Raw genomic sequence first — 26816 nt, 5'->3', positions numbered from 1 at the left:
TCGCTTCTGTATATATGAAGCTGTTTGATCGATTAGGTTTGCTTTTGTATTTATGTAACTGTTTGACCAATTAGGTTTACTTTGGTATATATGTAAGTGTTTGACCGATTAGGTTACTTCTGCCCCGGGCAACGCCGGGTATATACAGCTCGTATATATATATATATACATATACACACATACATGCAGTTTTAATAACACAGAAATCAATATAAACATTAACATCATTATCATATGAGAATATGAAGTAATATATAAGAAGCACATTTCATATAAATATAAATTATTAAACAGTAAAATCTTCTTCTGTAATTTGCTACCGTGGCAATTTGTGTGTCTGTCCAGGATTTTAAATGACCTGTAGCTCGCAAACCGTTGCACCTATACACTTGAAATGTGGTACACATATAGTACGTCACGTCTACTATCCGCTTTATGGGTGATGATTGTTTTAGTCTTTTTATCTTTATTTTATTTTATTGTACAATCAACTCCTATCTGCGCACAGCAGGGCAGCCGTGGGCGGATGCGTATGGTGTATTCACTCGATGTTATCGTGCATTGCGCTGTCAGTGGTATTTTGATAAAAGAATTTGAACAACATATAAGAAGCGTATAAATTATTAAACAGTAAAACATTAACATTTAAGAAGTAAAGTTACATTAAGTACTACTGCTGTGCCTTCGGGTATACCTCATTTTTTGTTTGCCCATTACATACTTAAATGTATACATTTTTTGGTGCACCTACCCGAGAACACGCGACATATAACCGAGCGTGGGAGAAGCATGGATTTTAAACACGCGTTGAGTTGATGTGCTGGTCTCCCTCGTGAAATAACTGGTAATGTTTGACTAAAATCTACAGCGAGTAAAACGACATTAGCTCCTATTTTTTTTTTTACGATCTCTGAGATGTTGCTTTTTTCGGTTCAAGGCTTCATAAGCTCTTTTATGTTGTATGGTGTACTTATCCCAAACCATCATCTTTGAATGTTGCAACACTTTCGCCTTGTATGTAGATCGGGGTAATTACATTCATTGCATTCCTAGTCTGAATCACAATGTGATTGTATGGGTGGTTACCTGGCACTGTAGGGTTGCCACCCGTCCTTTAAAATACGGAATCGTGCCGCGTTTGAGAATGAAATTGCGCGTCCCGTTTTGAATCAATACTGGACGGGATTTATCCCGTATTTTTTTTATCATTTTTTTTTTAAAGCAGCGTCTCATGCAAATCATCCCACACGCATTTTATGAAGATGCCTCCTTTCCTACTTTTGATTGGGTAATACTTGATGTCATCATTAGTTTGATTGGTGTTTTTAACTGTCCAGTGAGTAGGGCGTGTCTTTCAACGGAATGAAAAAAAGGCCCACCCGACGACCCACCCATTCCATTTTTATATATATAGATTTTTTGTATATTACAGTCCTTTAAAAAAAGGATTAGTTAGCCAAGGACAGGAAATTCTACCTTAATGGAATACTTCACTCAAAAATGATGTTACTTACTACTTACCAGAAAATGACAGTAGTCCACAACAGGAAGCCCCTTCACATGGTGTCACACTTTTAAATTGAAGACCCACTTCTCCTCCTCATTTATTGGTCAAGAGTCTTGTCATCTATTCAAAAGCATGTCACTATGTGAAAGGATTTCTGTTTTGTAGACTACTTTTCCAGAGGCATTCATTTAATTATATTTTAGCAAAAAATACATGCATTTTGTACATTCTGAGCATACAACTGGATGACTTGACGTGTTGATTATGCGACAATGTAATGTGAGATATTTTCATAGATGTTTTTATATTTTTTGTTTTTGTCCAGCATTGATCAACATTAGGTTCCATTCTGTTCTCCACAAAAACATAAGATCAAATGTTTTTCTTGGCCATCGTTACATAAAACATGGGGTAAGTAACATGTAAAAAATGTAATTTGTGAATTGATTATTCCTTTAACTCTTCTCTATATACTTTACTCCATGTACCAACCCTACTAATTACCACCAACTAAGCAGAAATCCATTGGTTCAACATTTGCTCAGAATATGGAGTCAACCCAGGAAAAGTTTTAAGACTAAGATGTTACTATCTGTTGTACCTTTAAAAGACAATTGCCTAATCTAGCAAACCTTAAACAACATCATTTTTAACACACCAAAAATGCTTTATAGATTTATATATTAATAATGTTGTTACAACCTTCAGCTCCGTCTCAAAAACATCTTTTCACCAACACATTTGATGCTACAAGTTAGAGATTTTGGTAAAAGAAACCCAGTTGACTTTCCTGTTCTTTCCTTAATATCTACTGTAGAAATTAAACTATTAGCAGCAATGAAGACCTAAGTAGCATCTCCAGACTTTGCCATTTTTTCAGAAGAGCGCACCCCTGAAGCAGGGCTTGGAACTGAACTGTTCAATCAGAATGTCAGAAAATACATGGACGTCAGGTACCAATAAAATATTATCCCCATCATTTTGCATGAAATATGGTCTAATGTCAACTTAAAATTACACATCACACACATTTCTCTCAAATTATCCAAAATATACAAGTTGTAAAAGCTGTCATCAGGCACCTGCCACCCCATGTCACAAATTGTGTTGCATCCTTAGGTCTTTTTCTAATTTGTTTCATTTCTGAGACAGTTTCAGATTCATATTAATCCCTAACTTTTTAACAGTTGTTTTTGGAGCAACCCCAATGAGACACTATAGGCCCAATGAGAAATATACCGTGAAGTCTTACAGTACACTGCTCGCACATCACTATTTCTTATTCACCAGGAAGATTCTTACCCACCTACTACCACACAGTGGGAAAAGAATATCCCATTTTACTTAAAATGAGAAAAGTCAAATAGAGGAACTACTGAAAACATCTTCAGAATATAGGAGATATTAATTAATGTTGTTCTTAGCTAATAAGTGATGCTGAACCTCTGATGACCTTTAGGGTGCATCAACATCTACAAGTAATAACATTCTGATTTCTTGCCTTGTAGACAGACAGAGCAGGGAATGCTGGGTTTGATTCTGTTATCGTAGCGCATTATATGGCTGACTGACGTTTAACTCACTTCTTTTAATATAATTTATAAAACCAATATGCAAATAAAAAATGCTGAGCTTTAAACCAAATGAGGGGTTATTGAACATCCAGAAGTGTGCAATTCCTTATATAAAACAATCCAAAAATATGACTCTGTAAACAGTAACAGTCCAAATGACCGCCAAGGCAAGCTTCTGTATCCAGCACAGGAAACGTTAATCTGAAACCAGTTATAGAGGTGTCAGTTTCTCCTGGGCATAAACCATCAGACTGAGTATTTTCCAGCAGACAGTAAATGTTGGATCAATATATTAAATGGATATTGAAAAAGCTTTTGTGTGGGATATTTGGTGTATCCAATACTCTTTATCCATTATTAAGACGTAAATGAAGATCACATCATGTTTTAGATCAAATTCCAACAGCATTACAGATGATTCTAAAGGGTTCATGTGGTGAAGTGCTGAGCTAATGACCTTCAGAATATTTTCAAAGAGATAATGTAATGCAGGACACAAAGGCAAAGGTCCTTGTGTGAATGATCTGAATGTCTGATTCAAATCCATCTCAACATGTGTAGAAAGACTTGAAGACTACCTTCCCTCAAAGCTGACATTGCCTAAAGACATTTGCAAGAAACAAAAGCTAAAAAAAAAAATCCCCAAATTTGATGTGCTAACTTCATCCCGACAGACACTCAAAACAGTAATCGCTTCTAAAGGCACTTTCTCTAAGTAATGGTCTGGGGAGTTAAAGGGTGCCATATGTAATAAGTCTGTCTTACAATGCATGGATCCCAGTTCAGTTCTTGTCTTCGCTGCCTTAGGTGTGGAGACTGCATGTTTCTGAAGTTTTGATTGGGGTACTTCAGTTACTACCTAGGGGTTTAAAACTGCTTGGCAAATGTGAACTGTTATTGTGTGAGGGAGCATGCATTGTAGGTGTGGGTATATGTGCCTTACAACTAAGGGGCGTCCCATCCACCGCCTTGCATATGTCACTTTCAGGATCAAGGTCCTGCTAACTCTGACTGGGCACAAAATGAGTGGATGGATAAAAATTTAAGTGGTAACATAAAAATATTTCAATTTTTCAAGAGGCTAAATATATTCAGAAAACAATGTGTATGTATGTATTTAAAAAGACACAGTGCATAGCTTTTTTCATTGAAAAAGAACTGCTGCTACTTTGCTGCAGGCGTAATTCTCTGTTTGTATCAAATTGACCAAACAGTGCTGTAACTCAGTCACCTTGGTGTCCCTCACATTTTCAATGGCCAAAGGGGTATCATTTTGAATTCTTTTAAGAAAGGTGCTGACAAAAAAGCACTTTATGAAATTATATACATATATACACACACACACAATTATTGAGTAAAAAAGCACAATAAACTGTAAGTGTGATTGCAAATTTCTTTGGTTACAGTATCAGATTCATTCCCTTTAGTTCAGTTGATTGCATTACTGGACACTTCTTCTCTTCTCATTTTACAGCCAGTCCACCCTAGTTCCTGGGCCCACTGGCCACTACTGATCACCTTCAGCTTGACAGGGTCAAACTTCCAAAATCGATCATCTTTAAAAAAATAAAGCAGACCGTCTGGCCTGGTGAGGACTCCATTTGTGTTTATAGGGACACCCTTCCAGTCAGATAGCCCCCTAGGGTAGTAGGGCTCAACCCTAAGAGCTTCTTCATTAAATACAAAATAGCGAGGGCCTTTTAGAACCACCATATGTCCAAGAGGTTGAAAATGAAAGGCAGAGTCGGGGTGTCGGGGAAGGCCGATAATACCATTTTTTTGGGGGAACTGTTCATCTAAATTTTCACCATCAAAACGCCAACACCGTCCACCTGGAGAGCAGTGAAAGTGAAAAAGGAGAAAAAAATAAAAAATCAGAACCATTTTGACAAGGTGAGGTCATTGAAAACAACATAGTCTGTCAAACCCTATTCACTTAGCTCTTGTAAAATATCACCCAGTTCTGCATTGAAGGTACCAAAAGTACTACAGCATGCCCACCCTACTTTGTCTTCAGTCAGGAACCTGTAGATTTCTTAAATAAATGACCAACATTCTAATATTTTGTGAGGTTTACCCTTAACCAGCTTCCATTTGTGTCCTGTGTTCTTGTTGAAGAACTCATTTTGAAATCTCAGCTAGACTCCAATGTATATTCCTGGAATCAGTCTAGTTGCTTTTTTGTCAATCTTTTGCACTAGACACATCGTACCATGTAATTTTACATTTTACTTTCCATCTTATAAACTTTACCTAATAAAACAGATTAGCACTGAATTAAACTGTAGGTGTGATTTCTAAGTCTAAACTGCAGGGAAGAAAGCTGGAGCCCATCATGCCAGCATTGGGAATCCTGTGTTTAAAAATGGCAGCCATAGCAATAATGCTTTGCTGCAGAATTCTCACCTTTTCATGTTGAGACAGATTCAAACCAAGTAATAATAATAATAATAATACATTTTATTTATATAGCGCCTTTCCCATGCTCAAGGCGCTTCACATAGTCTTAGAAAAAAAACAGCAGGGTATATATAACATTGGATACAAATGTTTTCCTGAATAGAACAATGAAACAGATAACAAAGCATTAAATATAATAAAGGACAATAAACCAGAGTAAAATACTAAATTCAATACTAAAAGAAAAACTTAACAAATAACCTAATTTGTGATATAACAGACACACAAATTATCCTGAGCACCTGGACACAGAGGTAAACTGAAAGAAAGGGCAGAATGTTAAGTTAAAAGCCTTCCTGAACAGATGAGTTTGAAGTTGTTTTTTAAAAGAATTCATGGAGTCAGCTGATCTAATTAATTTTTGGATGTCATTCCAAAGTCTGGGTGCTATGGAGCTGAAGGCCCTGTCACCCATAGAGTGCAGGATAGTGTGAGGCACAACAAGATTACCAGAATCAGAGGACCTTAGTAGGCGGACAGGAGCATAGCGATGGAGAAGGTCACTGATGAAAGGCAAGGCCATTTAAAGCTTTGTAGGTTATTAATAGAATTTTATATTCAATCCTGTAAGACACAGGGAGCCAGTGAACGTGAAGCAGGATGGGTGTGATGTGCTCGCTGCTGCTGGTTCGTGTAAGGACTCTTGCAGCAGAGTTTTGAATCAACTGGAGCTCTGATATAAGATTAGAAGGGGCACCTGCCAGCAGTGAGTTACAATAATCGATGCGGGATGTGATAAAAGTATGGACAAGTTTCTCAGCATTAGAAAAGGAGAGGAAGGAGTGAACATGGGATATGTTACGGAGGTGAAAGTAAGAACGTTTCTTAATGTGGTTTATGTGGGCGGAATAAGAAAGGGAGGAATCAAAAATGACAACAAGATTCCTTGCATCAGAAGAAGGTCTGATAAGATCACCATCAAGAGTGACTGGAAAGGAGCTCATTTTATTAAGTTGCACTTTAGTCCCAATTTGCAGGAGGTCAGTTTTGTTGCAATTTAATTTTAAAGAGTTCTGCTCCATCCAGGTTTTAATTTCACTGAGGCAAGTTGTGAGCTGAGAAAACTCGATGAAGTTGCACTTTTGACAATGAAATAGAGTTGAGTGTCATCCGCATAAAGATGATAACCCAGTCCATAGCTACGAATAATTTAGCCAAGGAGAAGCATATAAATACAGAAGAGCAGAGGGCCGAGGACAGAGCCCTGACTGGCGCTGAGCTGGATCTGCTGTTGCCAAGACTAACAAACTCTTGCCTATCAGTCAGATAGGACTTGAACGACTGGAGGGCAGTATCAGAGATACCCAGCATGTTCTCCATTCTGGACAGTAGAATGTCATGTCTGACAGTGTCAAATGCTGCAGTGAGAATTAATATGCTGGTTTGTCCAGAGTCTGCTGTCATAAGCAAATCAATGTGCTGTGCTGTGCTGTGCCCTGAAACCAGACTGAAAGGGTTCCATCAAATTATTAGAGGTTTAGTAATTGGTGAGCTGGGAGGCTGCAACACGCTCAAGAACTTTTGACAGAAAAGGTAATTGTGAAATAGGCCGAAAATTGTTAAGATTGTCACCTTCAAGACCAGACTTTTTTAACATGGGGGTTACAGAAGCAATTTTAAAAGTGACTGGCACAAACCCAGTGTCGAGGGATGTATTGTTTATAGTCGTAACAGTCGGGATTATGGCATGAAGGCAGGATTTAACTCTTTCAGGGCTGATGTCGACTTTTGTCAAAATTCAGGGGTAGGGGACGGTAATCAGCTGTAAACTGCAACAAAACTCGCCCTTACATTTTAGTTCGACTCTCTTTGGTAGAAGGACAGTTACATAGCTTTGTCAATTTAACTTCGAATACCTATGCGTGTGTGAGTAGTGAAGAGCAAACAACCTCTAAAATGGCATTGCCATCTGGCGAGAGACCAAAGCAAATGTGCAAAGCTAAATACTCCATGGACATTTCACGTAATTTCATTGAATAGGACTCTGACTTGTTGGACTCCAACCTGGAGATGGATATCAAAAACGACAGTGAGGTACCAGCATCATCTGATCGATCCCCAGCTGATCGTGGGGCTGAACATTTTCATGTAGCGTTCACCTGGGAGGACCACCACATATGACGACAAGAGGTACAAACCAGATTGCATCACACTGCGACCACCACCCACCTGCTGTGCGAAGACAGCCAGGCAGCTGGCCCACCGTGCATTCCTACTGCCCATCGAGGTGCCCCTGCACAGCGACTGCCGCCAGAAACGCCAAACATGCGCCAACAGCATCCACAGCACTTATCAACAGACATTTTATGTTGATTTATGTGTGCACCATTGCTTTATGTGCTTTCCAGAAAAGTTTTTTGGAAAAAATATTCAGCCCTCAAAGAGTTAAGAAGTGTGGTGGGGATGGGGTCCAGTACACAAGTAGTCGGCCTCATCTTACAAAGCAGGTCATTAACAAATGCCGATGTGACTGGAGAAAATTTAGAGAAGGAGCTGGTTGGAGTGGGAAGACAGGGAAGGATATAAATGGATGATGGATTTATGTTAGTTGAATTATTTAGATCTTTAATTTTATTGCGGAAAAAGTGGAGGAATTTTTCACGGACTTCAGTAGAGGAGGTAATTGGGCCAGATGAAGGTTGAAGTAATTTATTAACTACAGTGTCATGGCCACTTTCTATTATTCTGCCATAATGTGTGTTCTTCGCGGCAGTTAATGCAGCCCTGTAAGCCCTTTGATGGTCAGAGAAAGCCTGGATGTATATGGTGAGACCAGTCTTACGTGACATTCTCTCAAGGCGTCGGCCAGCTGCTTTCATAGATCGCAATTCTGAGTTATACCAAGGAGCTGAACGCTTAAAGGAAACCTCCTTATGTTTTAAAGGAGCTGTTTTATCTAATGCTGAATGAAGGGCTGAGTTATAGTGGTCAACAAGACTATCTAGTGTTGATGGAATAGGTGAAGACACTAAAAGATCAGAAAATGATCCAGCAAGAACAGAGGGACAGATATTTTTAAGGTTTCGGAAAGAAATTTGACGTTTACAAAGTGACAACAATATCACCAGGATTTTACACTAACATCTTTTCCACATATGAAGGTTGAAACAAGCAAGGTAGTGGAACTATGAAAAAAAGCACTGAAACTACTCAGTTGAAATATGGAATATCATTTGTGGATACAATAGACAAGGCCTTGTGTGTGTGTGTGTGTGTATAGTGTTTTAAAAGTTTTGCTTTCAAAGCATATTAATTTAAGAATCAAAGATTTCACTCTTTCTAGACAGGGTGCCCACCATCTCTAATGTCACTTTCCTCACATCTAACTAATAACTTCCTAGCACAATGATTCACTCTAGGGTCATGGAGAGTGAAAATCAGATCTGAACAAGGTTTACACTCTCCTTCACACAAAAACACACACACACTTGACCAAGGTCAATTTAGAGCCACAAATTTACATAACATGAACATATTTTAAATGCGAAAGGAAAACCCAATGCAACCATAGAGACTTGCACTTTCTGGAGAAATCTCTAAACAAAATTAGTCAGTTTACCTTTAAAAAAGTAGATCTTTCCATCAGCCTTCGACACAGAGACAGCCTCGATAGCAGGAGGAAGTCCAGGCCACCTCTTTTGGAGGTATTGCGGGCTGCTCACTTCTCCTTCTGGGGACACTGTCCAATAAAGGCCGTCCTTGAAGATGTAAACTGTGTGATTCATATCTACAAGTGATAAGAATAATAAGAAAATGTAGGTGTAAAATTCAGATTTAAGATTCAATGCTGCACTCCCCCAGCACTGAACAAAAGTAAACTTTTTTTTGGGTTTGAAATTATGGGCCTTTTCCATATTTATTTTGTGTTTAACTTTGTTAGATGCAAACATACTAATATTAGAAGGAAAGATTCTATTTAAAAAATAAACACACAATCTGTGTTTTCTTTGTAAAGAAATGTATATGATAATAATCACCAGAAAAACATTTATACAATTGGGCAGAGCCATTGGCTATGCTGTTAATGACTGATGCAGCAAAAGGCATTTTTCTGTTAACTTGTGCCGTGACTTCAGCCGCCCTGGATAATTCACTTCCTAATGCCTTTTTATGTTTATTCTATACTAGGGGGCTCGGGCCCCTGCTCGCTTCGCTTGCCAACACCCACGCGGGTGAATCAGTTCACGGCTCTGCCACTTGCGCATGAGGAAGTGGGTGTACAATAAATAAATACAGTAGATTGTTCTTTTCATGGGAATTTTTACATATGCATAATAGACCTAACTATTTTACATTACAGCAAGTAATTAGACAATGCAACGTATAATATCGTTATTTCTCTCTAATAAATAAGCCGACTTTGAAGGTTTGTCCCTGTATTTGTCGATTGACATAGCAAAAGCTATTCTAACAGGAAATTGTAAACATTTTAACACGAATGGCAGATCTCCTTTAGTGTCTAATGTTTTCCACAGAAGATGTACTAGATTACCTTTCTTGTTGTCTGTTAAAATTTTATATGTCAGAATTTTGAATACAACTAATCTTGTCCTATTGCATAGCCCTTCACTCAAACATAAATTATGCAATAACATTACGATACATCCTTCTTTCAATAGTAATTCGGCCGGTGGAGGACCGGATAATGTTAACAGTTATAGATATTCTACGGGATATTGTAAGCTGATGCTTTCATCTTCCACACCATCACCACCAACTGTTTCAGCAGAGTCAATTGATATGCATTTAACCAATTTGCCGTGTAACCGATTGACAGTTTTCTCGTAAATTCATTTGACTTCATCGTTTCTCGGTGCTAGGAATGCCCTTGTACTCATTTCTTCTGTTGATAACCCTTTGGGATGCAATCATTCAATAAGAGTTGGACATAATAAGTCTTCGTTTATTGGGAACTTAAAAAAATTATAAGAGCTGAGAGAGCAGGAACTGTGTCTGACAAAAGAATTCACACGAATGGGAGGTGGGCCGTTAACCGTAAATGGTTGAGAGAAGGGCAATAGTCTCATCTTGCGGGACTTGAAAAAATCTCTTGGAAATAGTCTCATCTTGTCTCAAGATTTTTTTAATAATAGAGAGATGTACTGAAGGATAAAAATGAAACATAAGGAAAATTGCGAAGAAAGGCTATAAAATACAGTTTATTTTTTATATTACACTGACTAGCATTTACAGATTGTTCATCTGTCTTCAGGGACTATGGGAACTGTAATCAGCATTTTGTTAAATGTATACATACTGCTGACTTCAGCTTGCAGAGCTGTGATCATTAAGTATTCACTTTTATTACAGTGGAAGTGATTTGATTTTATCATCAGCCACATACTGCACAGAAAGGCCAATGTGACAGAGCTCAACTCACACAGCAGCTAAATGTTTCAAGGTTTCTTTATTTAGTCATGTTTACACAAGAAAACATGAAATTTGCTTTCTCAGTTGCATCTAATAACAGACAGAAAGAACTAAAACAAAACAAATAGAGACAAGACAGGTTAAGGTAAGGCAGTATGATACTGCAGATTTACACAAAAATGGTTACAGGATACATATCAAACCATAATAATTTTCTCCAATATTCCGTATTAAAAAGTCATATGGCACAAGGAAGAAAGAAATTTCTGGAGTGATTTGTGTGGGTTTTCAAAGTCACTATCCTTCCTGATTTACTGAAGTTAAGTTCTAAATGTAATGGATGTCTATCATCAGTTGAAATGATTTCCAGTTTCTTTAGCGTTGTCCTCACACACACTTGTCAGATCATCTACATCAGTCCCAATAAGTTTAGCTGCATGCTTAGTAATCTGCTGGAGCATTTTTTAATTTTGGTTTATCAGACTACTAAACCAGGCAATGAAACTGAAAGTGATGACAGACTGGATCATATGGCGATAAAAGGACAACATGAGGTCCTTGTCTACTTTAAATAATCTGAGTTTATGGAAGAGAAATATGCGTTGATTACATTTAGAGAATTTTTTTTGTATTTGAATTCCAGTTAAAATTGTTATCTAGGTTAGTTCCTAAGTATTTATATTCAGTCGCTTTTTCTACCTCCTACCCCTGAACAACAATGGGTGAACATAGAGATTACTGTCTCTTAAAATCAAATATCATTTCTATGGTCTTATTTATATTCAGAGTGAAATAGTTTTTATTGCCCCAGTTTACCATACAGTCCACTTGATTTAGGTAGTAGCTTTCATCCTTCCCAGATATGAGCATGGTGTCATCAGCATACTTGATAATGGAGCAGTGGTCATTGTTCTGTCTCAGGTCACTTGCGTATAGAGTAAATAGTAATGGCGATACTGTATTTTACTGTATTTTAATGAATGATTTTGTAAAAAAGTGTCCTGTACTTTGAGTGTCTGTGAATGATTTAAAAGAAAGTCCTGAATCCATAATGTGATAAATGGGTTTACATTCATACTGTTCAGTTTCCTAATCAGTATGTGAGGCTGTATGGTATTGAACGCTGAAGAAAAATGCAAAAATAGTGCTCTGACATATGAACCTGATCAAGAAAAGTGTAGATTTGATGTATGATAACAAGCAGAGCATCTTCAACACTTCTGTTTGCACAGTAAGCAAATTGGCTGTTATCTTGAATAGACTTCGTCTCTGTCATTAAAATATTTTTCACCAAATGTTCAAAGCATTTTGTTGGAATAGAGGTGAGTGCCACATGGCTGCATTCATTCAGACAGCTTGACCTGGAAACCTTAGAAACTGGGATTATGATTGATTGTTTCCACAGCTTAGGTACAATACCACAGGTCAGAGACCCATTAAAAAGCAAATGAAAAACAGGAGAGAGCTGCTTAAAGCAGGACTTTAAGAGCTGACCTGATATGCTTTCAGGCCCCAGAGCCCTGTTTGTTTTAACCTTCCACAAGCCATTCTCCACTTCAGGTAAACTGAACCCCATTACGGCAGAATTCTTGGTGTTTTTATAAAGCATTTCCTTTACTTCTGCATTTTGGGTGCTGAAATCACTTGTTTCAAATGTGGTAAAAAAAGTTATTAAGTTCATCTGCTAAAGGCTTCTGGTCTTTATCTACTGGAAAATTCGGACTCTTTTTAGAACCCAGTCCTGTGACTGTTTTTAGGCCTTTCCAAACCTGATTTTTCCCCCCATATGTCTTTGCTGTCTGAAAGTGGCTAACCAGACGTGGTCTGGCAGTGTTACACTGGATATCAACAGACTTTCAGCCTTTTGTAATTTTTTAGCCCTTGAAAGAAAGAAAGAAAGAAAGAAAGAAAGAAAGAAAGAAAGAAAGAAAGAAAGAAAGAAAGAAAGAAAGAAAGAAATGCTTTCTGAAGATAATCTATGGTAAATTCCTGCCCCAAGAGCTTTAGGAATGTGATTAGTGATAAGAATTTCTTGCTCTGGCACCAGGTACAGGTGGAATTGAATAGAGTGGGCCAGTTTACAGCTTAATTTCCTGTATATCCTTTCTTTCTTGTTTGTTTGTTTGAAACTATATTTGTAACGCTGTTACATAGCTGTTATTTTGCTCTGTGGGTTGTCATGTGACATTTACCATCTCTGTGAAATAATGCCTGTCTTATCTAAGGTTGGTGGGAGAGTGTCAGTAAAGAGTGATGAAACACGTTCACAACTCAGATGATTTAGAGCCTAGAGTTCCCAAAGTAAAGCGGAAAGGATTGAGGTGTCACATGGCAAAGATCAAGGAACATTCAAAAAAAACAACAGAAGGAGAAGGCTAGGAAGGATGGAGAAATGAGGATCATCAATGTTTCCTGGCCAATGAAAAAACTAGACGATTACAGCACGAAAGGTATTGCCAGGGTAGAAAGTGACCCAGATCAATTTGATAATAGTTTTTCAAGGAAATTGGTCATTTTTCTTTACCAGTTAGCAGCCAGAGGCAATAACTTGGATTTTGTTGGAACATGGGTGTGATTTTCCAGTTTTCATTATTCCAGAGATGTGCTGAGTGACTGCCTTATACATTAACTTTGTCTGCAGTTTCAACAACTGGACAAAAACGTACCTTGTGTCCATTGAAACAAACTTTTATTACAAGACTTTTTCTTCAGTAGGGTGTTGGATAAGGCCAAGTGTTAAATGTACGATCAGGTCAAGAAATGTAGACAATAGGGAATATGTTGTTTTATAGCGGGTAAGAATATTAAGACAGTGCATTTGTATGGGTGTTTGGATTTGCATAGGGTATTATATGGTGCACTTTACTGTCAATGTTTAAATTGTGACCAGTTTCAAAGGAAGAACCAATTGGTGTTTATGTCCAGAAAGAAAATACAGTGATTGGTGTTGGCCTACCTTCTGAATGATCATCCTGCCCGATTTACATGGTAAAGTGTAGCCAGTCAGCCCGGTTGAGGGGCAGACTTCTATAAATTTGTAAATCCTTTGAAACTGGATAAAATGTTGACAAAACTGAACTGGATGTTAGGTTGTCCTTAAGCTGTTCCGTTTGTGTGTCAGGAGTTAGTGGAGGCTGCAGGCCTCCTCTTTGCCATTGCAACATGAAAAAAGGTCTCTTTTCTGGACTCTCTGTTTCATCCATGCAGATGGCATGCTAGATGAAGGGTCATGCCGGACCAGCCAGACCAGAGACTAATAAACATAAGACAGAGAGTCACCTGGTAGCCTATTATCAGTTTGTATTATTATACCAACGCTCACTGTACTCTGCTATTTTGGACATAATATTTATAATACATGAATAAAATATGTAACATTCTCTCCTGCCTATTCTGGTACTCTATCTAATTGCCTGGCATTACAGATGTAAAAAAAAAGTGGGATGTATTTAACTACAATAGTCAAATTTGACAGTGTGGTACAAGTATCGGATTTATAGCATTCTGTTATGGTCTTCATAATAAAGTGTGAAAAAGGGAAAATAGAGTCACTCATACATACACAGGAATATACAGTGAAATTCATTACGAGCATGTAAATTACATGTGTGCCACACGGGTGCATGCTGCTCAAAGGATTGGACTGAAACCAAGTATAATATCCTTTAAGAGCTAGCATGTGAAATCACAAGTGACATTTGTAAAATAGACCATTGCAGGTTTTAATCTTGAATGAGCAAGGGGTGAGGAGCAGTTCTCCATCAATGTAGATGGAATCTGAATGGAAAAGGAAAGAATATGAAGTCAAAATCTGACAAAACTGCTTCTAGATATGCACATTGATTGGCTGTTACACACCAAAATTTTCAGGTTTACAGATTTAGCCATGAAACATTTTATACCAAATTATTTCTATTTCTTATTACCCATGGTGATGGCATCAAAGAATGTTTGGCAGTAAGGGGCAAGATCTTCAGCAGACTGCTCAATTTCAGAAGACTGTAAGTCATTATTGTACACAGAGTCCAGAAAGGAAGCAAACATTCGTCCAGAGAGCTGTACAGGTGACCCGTTAGAAGGCTTCCCTAAAAAAAAAAAAAAAAAACCAACAGTAGAAATTGTGATGAATGATGAAATAGCTATATTTTAATTTTCATGTCCCAGTTTAATGGTGATGAAGAAATACCATTAGAAAACCAAAGGTGGTTCACTGCCACCCATAGATGAATGCAGTCAACTGGACAAAATAACCATACTGGCTTAAGTTATACAAATTCTCTCATACATATTAGACTACTCCTAAAGGGACAGCTAGTATGACCTGGTGGATTAGGCCCTGGACCGTAAAGCCTAGGACTTCTTATGCTATTCTTATCAAGTCACAAGTCTGAGCTCCGAATGTAAACAACATTATTAGTAAACACCCAAGGCACTATATACATTGTAAAAGCATGTAACGGCCGACCCCTTACCCAGACCGGCCACTACACTACCAAGACTATTCCTTGGATCACCTGAGGCTTCTTGCTCTAATGACAAGCCATATTCTTACTTTTCCTGACACGACAAAATAACCAGAAAACAGTAACAGATATGTAAAATCAAACACGGATATATTGTAAATGGAAAAGACAAACAAATATTCAATAATATATATATATGTTTGTACAAAATACCACTATCCCAAATGACACCAGTGACTAATTATTATATAAGACACAATTATACAAATATTTATAAAGAACCCTCCCTTGCCCATAAACAATTAATAGAAACATGTAACACAAATACAAACACAGATTAGTTAAACACAGCAATTGAAATGTGGTGAGAAATGAGTCCAAAATAAAGTCCGGTGGTATTGATACTGGCTGTAGTGTTATTGTGCTCCTTCCACAAAACAAAACAACCTCACTGTGAAAAGTCCTGGCAATGGCTGGTATGAATCCGAACCCCAGGGTTTCTTAGCTCTGGCTGTCGTGATGTTGAATCGGATGTTGAAAAAGCAAGCAGTGGATGATGCAATAAATGGCAGTGATGAGTTTGTAAATGATCGGGTAAATTGTCTCTCTTTCTCCTTCTCCTCTCTCGCCTTCGCTCCTCTTTTTTAAATGCAAAATGTCTCGGATGTAACTGGTGGATCCAACAGGTGATTTCCATCTTGGGTTGCAGTCTCCCTTCATCATCCTTCCCCTCTTCACTTATGGGGACAAAATTTACTGACACACATATAATGGACAGTAAATGGGACGATGAAAACAAAACGCACTCAGCACAGACAAAAGAAACAAATACTTATTATTATGTAGCCCCGCTACAAGCATTTGCAAAGATGACACCAAAACCTGTTTTCCTTACAGAGGTTTTTATATGCATGATGATGTCCATTCAATTTCTCTTTGGGTTCAAAAAAGTATCAGTCCAAAACTGGTGCAAAGGCTCTGAAAGGGATTCACTGAGAGGGATTTTCCACTTTCAGTCCGGTCAAAAAGAGGTTTTGGATTTAGTGAGTAGATAAAAAAACATTTTGGACTCTTAGGTTAGATTAACTTTTTTACTTTCTGCCAATGAGATAATCAGGTGCAAAAATAATCTGTTATGAACATTGTGGTGGACGCGGCCAGAACCCTGATTTTGGAAGTACTGGGAAGAGAGTACTTCCAGGACAGTTTTTTCCCCCGGACCAACAGAGGGCAGCCCCCTTGTTCTCCTGCCAGGCCATGGGTCATGAGCATAGAACCTCAATCCTGTTGGGACCTGTGGTCACTGCCAGGGGGCACATGGACATTTGTGGGGCCCTATTTGGCACCACTTCTGCCATACTCAGAAGTGCCGCTGGAAGAAGCTCGTTGGGTACCTGGAGTCCTTCCGAGTGCTCTATAAAAAGGGGCCAGTCGCCAGAAGTCACCGTCCAGAGCCGGGAGGAAGAGAACAAAGCCTGTGTGGAGGACTGAAGAGACGGCAAAGGGACTCTGTTAGTGCTTTGCTGTAGGGAGCAGAGAAAAGTGCTCCCCAGCTGTAAATAAAGGTGAGTGTTGTGTGCTGAACCTGAGTCCTGCCCGTCTGTGTCAGAGTTAGGGCGTCTGTACGTACCTGGGCATCACAACATATTGTTACTTTCAGCTTTTACATGGAGGTAAATTTTAGGATGAAGGTCCGAAAATGATGGCTTATTATAAAATGTGGAGGAAGCATCTGGCTTCAGTGAATTCATTGATACAAGCTATAATGAAATTCCCTATAAAGAACCTACCTCCATCCATTTTTAAATTAATTCAATTAAATTTAAGGTCATGGTAGCCACTGCCTGTCCCATAAGCACTGTGGACCAGGCAGAAGTTATCCCTGTACAGAGAACCAGCACATGTGGAGTGTGTACCTTCACCTCATGTCTTCATGGGCTTTCCCCTGGAGCCTTGCTTTATTCTCCAAAATCTAAAACAAATACATATAAGGACACTGGCACTTCTGAATTGGGCCCTGTATGCTTGATTGTGAGTGTGTGTGTGTGTGACTATAAAATGTGTCTTTGTCTTAAACATTATGGAGGGCACTGTATTACATTCCTTTTTTCATTTATATTATACTCCCAAAGTCATGTTATTTTATCCTTGGATTTTGTTCCCTTTTAGACTGGATATATGAGAATTTTGTTAAATATCATTACTGAATTTTTTAACTAGGAAGTATACCACCAGTGTTATCACTTCTGTTAAAAACTTGAAGACGGTTTATTTGACCACACTATCTCTAACTTTTCAGTATATTACAGAAATTTTTTGCCGTCTTGTGACTTTATTCAATGGATTGTTTGCTTGCAGGCTTTCTGTTTACCAATACTTTCAAGGGGTTTGGCATATATTTCACTTTGTTAAATAATTGAAATTGGTGTTTGAAATGTTTACTTTACAGTATTCTTATTATTTATATTTTCGACATAAACATATAAAATTTACATATATAGATACTGATATCAAGGTTCTTGGTTATTTTCTTCTAAGTATTCCTACTATTGATTTGTCTTGTAATTATCACCTACTTAGCCCTATGCTTATTTGATGTGCCCCTCTGAATACGTTTTACACTAAGATGATTTTGCTATTTACACAGACTTTATAAATCAGATTTGACATATGTGGATGTAAATATAGCATGCAGGTCAGGCAAACTGGTGTGAATGTCAAAGTGTGGACATCCCACGGCCATTCTCTTCTATTAGAACTCTCAGGCAGGCTTGCAGTTGTTTTATTTTCATTCACCCTCAAGTGGAAATCCCCTTTTTGTATTCTGCGTAATGTCCACCAAACTTTACACATGCTATTTCATGATCTACACTTATTTGCTTTATTGTTTTATAGACTAGGGAGCTCTGCCCCTTGCTCGCTTCGCTCGTACACTCCTGGATTGGTTTACCAGATATACAATTTAAATAGATTGTTATTTTCCTGGGAATTGTTACATATGCATTGTATTCACTTTTATTTTAAAACTTTAGTAAAAACAACATTTGGAATTAACTTTTCTTCAAGATCGCATTGAATTTTGATTCTGTGTTTGGACTTATGTCGTGTCAACGCAACGTATAACTGTCTGTGAGTGAATATCGTTTCTTTCTCTCTGATAAATAAAATGACTTTTTCGATTGTTTGACCATGCTCTTTCTTCTTCACTTAGTCATTGATGTGTCATCTAGAACGTATAAAATTATTGTCCTGATAAAATTTATAAGAGCTGACAGCACAGGAAGTATGTCTGACAAAAGCATTCACACAACTGAGGTTAGATGACCGTGGTCTTGTTTGAAAATAGTTTTAAGTAGGGTGTGAATCGAAAGAATCTCATGTTTAAAGTCACCGTCTCATGGGACTTCATACCGCGGCAACGTTTGTGGAATCTTTTAATACTCGTTGGCAACACGAATTAGATGATCTACAAGTCTCCGACTTAAAGCTTAAATCTGAACAATATATTCAATCTCTTTTCACTGTTCCATTATTTTACCGGGTAATAATTTCCATTTGTTTGTGCTAATGCGATCTTTACTATCATTTATTTGAGACTTTGGAATTTTCGTACTACCATTATCTCTAACCTGCTCTGCATGTGTACCGCACCAAAATTTTTAAATTCTTTACGACATTCTACTTTGTCATCTACTCCTTGTCTTTTATCTTTGGCCCCAGGTGTGGTTCATTCTCTTGGCACAAACTCATCTTATGGGATGTATAAGTGTCTCTCCGAGAAAATCACGTCTTGTCTCCTTCCAAGATTTTGTTTTATAATAAAGAGTTATTTATTAGTCTCATTCTAATGATTTTGTGCGTGGGTTTTTGCTTACAGTGAAATATGCTTCACTAAATCAGCATTAAGTGTTTGGTACTCCATTCTTAACATTGAATTGCTTTTGTGTTTCTAACTGAAATCAAATCAAAGTTTAGGTGTGGGCGAGGGCCTTAAGCCCAAAGTGGTCAGGATGGGCTTCAGCTCTGTATGACTCTAAAATGGACAGCGTGCACACCTTCTGCTTATTGTGGTGAGAGCTGCAGTGTTCAAGACGAACAGACAAGGCTATTTTATCCACTGCAGCAGTCTCCATGCTTCTCTGGAGAATTTCCAGGCACTCCCAAGCCAACAAGAAAATGTAATCCTTCCAACGTGCCCTTGGAAAAATTAATTAAATCTGTCTGTTGATCAATAGGGTGTCCTTGCACCTGCTGTCAGGTTCAGAAAATGAATGGCTGGAGTACAGCTGCCTAAAAAGATTCTGAAAGCACATACACTGGTAACGGTATAAAAGAATTGCAGAGTAAGAGAAATCTTCAACAATCCAAAGACAGGTGTGCATGACCGCTCTGTGACAGATGTGACATCCAGGCCAGTGTGGTTTCCTCCTTTGAGCATGATGGTGCTGGGATAGGACCCTGCACCTCAGTACAGCTGATAAAAGCTGATATAGAAAGCAGACGAACTGATGAATCAATAGTCAGACTGTGTAAATGCGGAGATGATTTTAACTTGGCCCAGAAAGGTGATACGTATGTTCTGACACCGCTACCACTGTGTCTCATCAGTCCTTGGTCTGAATCTGGTCTGTGGTGGGTTTTTGTGTTCTCTTTTTTCTGCATGGATTTTTCTCAGAGTACTCCAGATTTCCACCCACGTTCCCAAGATGTGCAGATTAGGCTGACTGCCTGGAGTGTGTAAGGTGGCCCTCTAATCGCTGAGGTTTCATTCAGGGCTGATTCCAGATTTGCATCCAGTGCTGCCAGGATAGGCAATGGTTTCCTGTGACCCTGAACTGGATAAGTGGGTTAGGAAACGGATAAGTAAACAAACATGGAAAGTTTTCAAACTGGTGTAGTCCTCTCTTTTTTCTTTAAAATGATATGCTACATTTTTCTATACAGTAACTAATACAATCAATTTTTATGTCAGTTACGAGACAAGCAAGAAAGCATCAAGAATCTAGTCCAAGCAAACCATTAAACACAGCAACATACAATAATCAAATTCTGACTGAATTTAAATAAAATGCAAATCTGTGTTATTAAAAGAAATGGATCACGGCACAGGTATATTTTCTCACACATGTATGCACGTATTGGGTGGATCTCACAGGTCTGGGTTTCAATAAAATTTGACCAAATCAAATCTTCCCAACAGCATCTCAATGGAATTAAGATCTAGGCTTTCTTTTCTGCTATGCCTTGGCTTATTTGCCTGTACGTTTAGGGTTATTGTCATGTTGCAAGATGCACTTTCAGTAGAGCTTCAATCTTCTGATAGATGGACTCACATCATCTTCAAGCATGCTTCATTTCATCTTAAAAATGATATTGTCATCATATGTAAATACGCCCTTTATAAAGTGGCTCAGGTTGTGCAATATTATAACTGTATCGCATGTTTACAGTGAGGTAATTGTACTTATAAGTACAAACAGTTCTACAAGGAGCACTTGATGGGCTGATTGAGTGTGTGTAGAGTTCTTGGGATAAAACTGTTTCTGAACCACGAGGTCTGTACAGGAAAGGTTCTGAAGTGTTTGCCGTGTGAGAGCAGTTCAATAGACAGCATGGCTGAGGCAGCGTGTGCTTGATGCTGTATACTGATAATTCTCTTTCCGATCATCTGCTGTAGAGCTGTGATTCCCCACTCAGATACAGTGATATAAATACTCCGAGTGGTAAAGTGAGAGTAATATGGAAAAAGATGACCTGCTGTGGCAACCCCTAACTGAAAGAAGAAGAAGAAGGTGCAGTGAGAGTAACAACACTAAAGCAGCTATTGTATTTAGAATAGTTTGACCATTCTGTGGACTATTATATTGTTACAGGTTAATTACAATCACATGCATTAAACTAATAAACAATATGCGGTTAATTTCATTGTTTTTATAAAGCCGCATCAGGGATGTGGATTTAAAAAAGAAAGGGTAACCACACAGGAACAGTAGCACTGCTTTGACGCTGGGTGTCACCAGTCTGCAAAACTGTACGACAGGGTATGAGCTACCGTGGAAATGTGCGTGGCTTTACGCCAAGTTTAGGTTTTATACATCACGATTTGAGTGTGGAAATGTTCTTACGCAACATTTTTGTACGTATGCACCGTTTATACATGAGGCTCCTGGTCTTTGCCGAAACCTCAGTTTTACCCTGTTCTGTTTCCTCCTGGGAAAATTCCAATGGAGATCTAATTTGTGTAGCATTTTTCTAATAGGAGACTCATGCACCCTGACATCCACAGTGGCAAAAGCTACATGTAGGTCTGTCCCGTGATGAACTACTGGGGTTCTTAGAGACTTCTTTTAGCATATTGCGTTCTGCTCTTAGACTGAACTTGTTGGGATGATGCCTGGCGACTGGCCCCTTTTTTATAGGGCACACGGAAGGACTCCAGGTACCCAACGAGCTTCTTCCGGCAGCACTTCCGATTGTGGTGAAAGTGCTGCCAAATCGGGCCCAGCAAATGTCCATGTGCCCCCTGGCAGAGGAAACCAATGGGACTGCCCTCTGTCGGTCAGGGGGAGAAACTTTCCTGGAAGTACTGTTTCCCTGCTCCTTACAAAATCAGGTTGTCCTGGCCAGGTAAGGGCCCCCGACTGTCCATCACAATGTTCACAATAGATGTTACTGAGTATTTTTGCATCTGATTATCTCACTGGTAGAAAATAAAAAAGTTAATCTAGCCTAAGCAGTTGTTTGAAATGTTCTCCACTTGTAGATGACCTTCTGAACAGTGAAATGGTTGATTTTCAATTGTTTGGAGATCTTTTTAAACCCCTTCTCAGACTAATAGGCATCTATAACCTTCTTTATGAAGGTCTCAGAAAGCTCTTTCATTCTAGGTATTGTGACAATACACACTTCAACAAAACAAAACAAAAATATCTGAGGTTCAAATAATACAGTCTACTCCAAAATCCTCTCTAATGATGTTCTAATCATTTGTACCTGGTCTGGCATACCTGGTTCTAATTTTAGGTATTTGAGGTAATGATAAATATAGGGGTGGACTTACTTTTTACACATGCAATGGACTGCAAAATGTAAATGTGGCATGCGGTGTACTTAGTTTTGAAAATGACTGTATATAAAGTATATAAACTGTACTTTATACAGTATACACCCACACACACTTGCTTGTGTTAGGCAAGCACAGCTACCCATTGTTCTTTCATAAACAGGCAGAAAAATATTGTCTTTCAGCGACTCACAAGACACATCACTGCCGTCCACATTGACCTGTAAAAGTATAAGTGGCCCACTTACCATACATCTGTTGCACAGCCATAATGTCATCCCAGCTCAGGACAAAATCCTTGCCCAGCTTTTTGTAGTAGGGCGACATAAGAGCATTTTTTACCGGAGAATGCTCAAGTCCCAGTGTGTGTCCGATCTCATGAGCTGTAACAATGAAGAGGTTCCGTCCTTTGAGACTGTTGAGGGTCCAACGCTCTGTAATATCAAAGTGGGCTTCTCCTCTTCGGGGAAAGAAAGCATGAGCCAAAGCACCACCTATAAGTACATAGAGGAAAATGGATGCTAGAGTCATTTTTCAGCCAAAGGCAAACCAGAAAACCTGGAATCCTGCGACCATTGAATACATTGTCACTGGCAGTCTTCACTTTATAGAGTGCCTTTCACAGTGAATACTCTCTCAGTATTGCAAATAATTCTACAGTACCACATGATACCAACTGGTTACTATTTGCGCCCTAAACAAGAAATGATATTTGTGTCATAACGATGCCTGCTATCACAAATGATGTTATTGTTCATGGTTGTCTAGCATTTTGCATTGTTATTCTTGTTTATTACATCTCATGTACTTTGTTTTTCATATATTCATCTGTTATTTATTGTTTAATGCTTGATATTTAGTGTTTCTTGTGTTATTGATTTTATCTTTTCCTGTGCTTTAATTCCTGTTATACCTACTTACACTATTTGTGAAGCACTTTTAGAATGGAAACTGTGCTATATACATAGCAAATAAAATGTGTCATCATTTATTATTATTGCTCTGTAGTTTTTCAAATGATTCAGTAAAAGGTTTAATGAACACTTTTGATAGCTTCCTTAGCTTTTTTGTGGTTTTGTACTCTAGCTTTCCTCTTCATTAAGATGCTAATTGGGCTCTACTGTACTTTCATACTTTATCTTTTCTGTGCAAACATAATGCTCACCCATTGTCTGCTTGTTTTTTAAATTTATATCTTCACTGTGTACTCTGGGTTTCCTGCTACATGGCCAAGATGCACAGATTAGGTTGAAGATGGAGTGAGTAATTGAACCCTGCAATAGAATCATGTCAGAGAATCATCAATGAAGACTTCATAAAAGGTTAACTGACATGGGATGCAGTGTATGTGTTTCAACACCAGAGGGCAATGTAAGCCCATTAAGATACCCGTTGTAGATGTGTATGGAATGCTTGGCCTTCGCTTGCTTTTTGAACACTAGCTGACTGATACACCAAGTATAATATCTGAAGGCTGAAGGAAGAGGCATTGCTAATGAACACCAGCCATCTTTTTGACATAAGATGACTTTCGTGAGCGTTAATATCTTAACAATCACAGGAGCCAGTAGGAGTCAAGGGGGTAAATGGCGTCTGACACGAGCAGGTCTGTCGCTACTCTCTAAATCTTATTGTCACATGAAAAGAGAAAAGGCACAAACAATATCAAAGTACTTCAGTTCGTGAATGAGATGCGGTCTAGCCATATATGTCAATGTGGGTGAAAAGCAGCAACACTAAGCACCTGAAGGAGTGACACTTGTGAAACTGCAGCCTTCAAAGGTTCCTTGACCATTTTTAGAGCACACTTTTTATTTTCTGTCATGCTGCTTGTTTAACCATTGCATGTAAGTTTCTCTTGCTGATGCTGGATATAACAGGGCATTTATGGACTGTTTTGGGAACCAAGACTTATCCAGACATCACTAAGTCCAACTCAAGGCCTAATGTGAATTTCCCATTGGGATTAATAAAGTATCTATCTATCTGTCTATCTATCTATCTATTCATGCACGTGCTGCCATTTTAAAGTGGTCAGTCAATTGAAGCTGGTAAGAAACTTGGGAGTATCAAGAGAGAAAAAAACAATGAAGACATGAGGAGAACTCACAAAGGATTCAGAAAGTATTCAGACCCTTTCACTTTGTGCACTTTATTGTGTTTTAGATTTAATTTTAAATTGATAATTTGCCAATCAATCTACACTCAAAAGCACATAATGACAAAGTGAAAACATATTTTCAGAAAGATTTGCAAATTTAATCAAAATCAAAAACTTAAATTTCTCATTCATATAAGTATTCAGACCCTTAACTCAGCACTTTCTAGATGCCCCATTGGCAGAAATTACAGAAAGTCTCTACAAGGCTGAATTTACACACCTGAGTTTGGGCAGTTTATCCCATTTTTCCTGGCAAATCTCCTCAAGCTCAGTAAACTGCCATCTTCAGGTCTCTCCACAGACGGTCTCTGAGGTTTAAGTCTGGGCTTCCGATGGGCCACTAAAGAGCAGTCTGAGACTTGTCCCTAAGCCACTCCAGTGTTGTCTGGGCTTTATGCTTCTGGTTCATTGTCATCCTGAAAGGTGAACTGTCAAATGAAAGCTGAGGCAGGTTTTCTTCAAGGGTCTCTCTGTGTTTGATTTGCATTCATCCTTCCCTCAGTACTGACCAGTCTCCCTGTTTCTGCTGCTAAGAAGCATCCCCTTTTCACCATGGGCAGGTGATGAGCAGTGCCTGGTCTTCGCCAGTCTTTGGAGTTCTGCCTAAAGAGTTCAATATTTGTCTCATCAGACCAGAGAATCTTCTTCCTCATGTTGTCAGAGTCTTTTAGATGCCATTTGGCAAATTTTTATTTAGGAGTGGCTTCCGTCTAGGCAGGATTGCTGCAGAGATGGTTGTCCTACAAAACAGGTTCTCTCATCTTGGCAGTGAATGTTCGGTTAGAGTGACCATTGGGTTCTTGTTCACCTTCTTAACCAGGGCCCTTTATTCCTGGTTACTCAGTTTGGATGGACAACCAAATCTAGGGAGAGTCCTGATGGTTCTATGTCTTCCATTTCACATTTATTGAGACCACTGTGCTCCTGAGAACACTCACATACCCTTGGCCAGAAGTATACTTCACCATGATTTGATCATGGCGGTCTGCAGAGAGTTTCTTGGCTGCATGTTTGGTTTTTGTCCTGGCATGCAGTGTGAATTGTGGGACCTCTTATACACAGCTGTGTGCCTTTCTAAGCAATGTCCAATCAAGTGAACACAGTTCAAATTTTAGACACATCAGGGATAATCAAAACAAACGGGATGAACCTCACCTCACTTTGGAGTGCCACAGCAAAGACTCTGAATTTTTAAATAAACGAGGTATTTCAGTTTCTGATTTTTTAAAAATTTGCAAACCTTTCTGAAAACATTATTATGGGTTAGTGAGATTGATGGACAAAAATGGCAATTCTATCTATTTAAAATTAAATCTACAACACAATAAAGTGAAGGGGTCCGAATACTTTCTGAATCCTCTGTACAAACCCCACACTCAGTGTCCATGTCATTTTCTTCAGATTCTGCAGCTTCATCTAACAGCACCAATCTGAACAGACTAAGTCAAACAGCAACTTTCAATAACACGTGTGGAATGGCACCAGTGGCATCATTAGTGGGGGGCTTCTGGGTCTTTAGCCCCTGTTCTCAGGCACCCCTGAACTCCATGAGCCCCCTACTACCCCATCCCATTGACTTATGCTTCCATTCTCTGATCTTTGAGAGAACAGCCCCCCTTCATCCGATGCCATGTTCTGCTAGGCATGGACGACTGCACCAAAACATTCACTGTTCCACAGTGCAAAAACTACATGGATGCCACCCTCACGACTTTTACACAATGTGAAAACTCAAAGGGTGACCCTCTCCAGGTGCTATTCCATAAGAAATATACTGTATGTAGGACCAAGAGCTTTATAATAGAGGGGTGCTATGCCCCTAATAAGCCTTAAAGCTAGCAGACACCCGGATGGCACAGTGCTTGTTCAGATCCCATTTTGTGTGGCCTTTGCACATTGTCCTCATGTTTTTTTTTCTCCTACAGGTTTTCTTCCATCATCCAAAGACATGTAGACCCTGACTGAAGAAGACTTCCCTGCAATCAACTAGTACCCTTCCCCAGTTTTGGCTCTTGCCTAGTGCCAACTGCTGCCTGGGTAAGCTCTGGCTCACCATTCCTTTAATAGATTAAGTGAGGTCAAAAATGGATGAATGAAAACTGCATGTATGTTGCACCCAGTGTGACTTTTTTTTTGTTACAAATACAGGTAGGGCAAATTAAAAAGCGGCACAGGGTAGCTAGTCTCCCACAGAGGAGTACTGAAGATGTAATGCTGT

The 26816-nt window shown here is 38.8% G+C and overlaps 1 protein-coding gene across 1 annotated transcript in view; it reads right to left on the bottom strand.

Annotated features, from left to right (window-relative positions):
- Positions 1-4272: 4272 nt before the first annotated feature.
- Positions 4273-26816, bottom strand: part of mmp28 (matrix metallopeptidase 28) — a 100697-nt gene continuing 78153 nt past the window's right edge. Inside the window, exons 5-8 of the mRNA XM_028807031.2 lie at positions 22686-22931; positions 14838-14996; positions 9101-9268; positions 4273-4913 (exon numbers count right to left, since the gene is read on the bottom strand). Coding sequence (XP_028662864.2) covers positions 4510-4913; positions 9101-9268; positions 14838-14996; positions 22686-22931 — 977 coding nt within the window. The 3' untranslated portion in view covers positions 4273-4509. The remainder of the gene's footprint in view (positions 4914-9100; positions 9269-14837; positions 14997-22685; positions 22932-26816) is intronic.

Source organism: Erpetoichthys calabaricus, chromosome 8, assembly GCF_900747795.2.
Source record: "Erpetoichthys calabaricus chromosome 8, fErpCal1.3, whole genome shotgun sequence".
Lineage (NCBI taxonomy): Eukaryota > Metazoa > Chordata > Cladistia > Polypteriformes > Polypteridae > Erpetoichthys > Erpetoichthys calabaricus.
The sequence above is the reverse complement of the archived record's forward strand: the minus strand, read 5'-3'. Positions and strand labels throughout refer to the sequence as shown.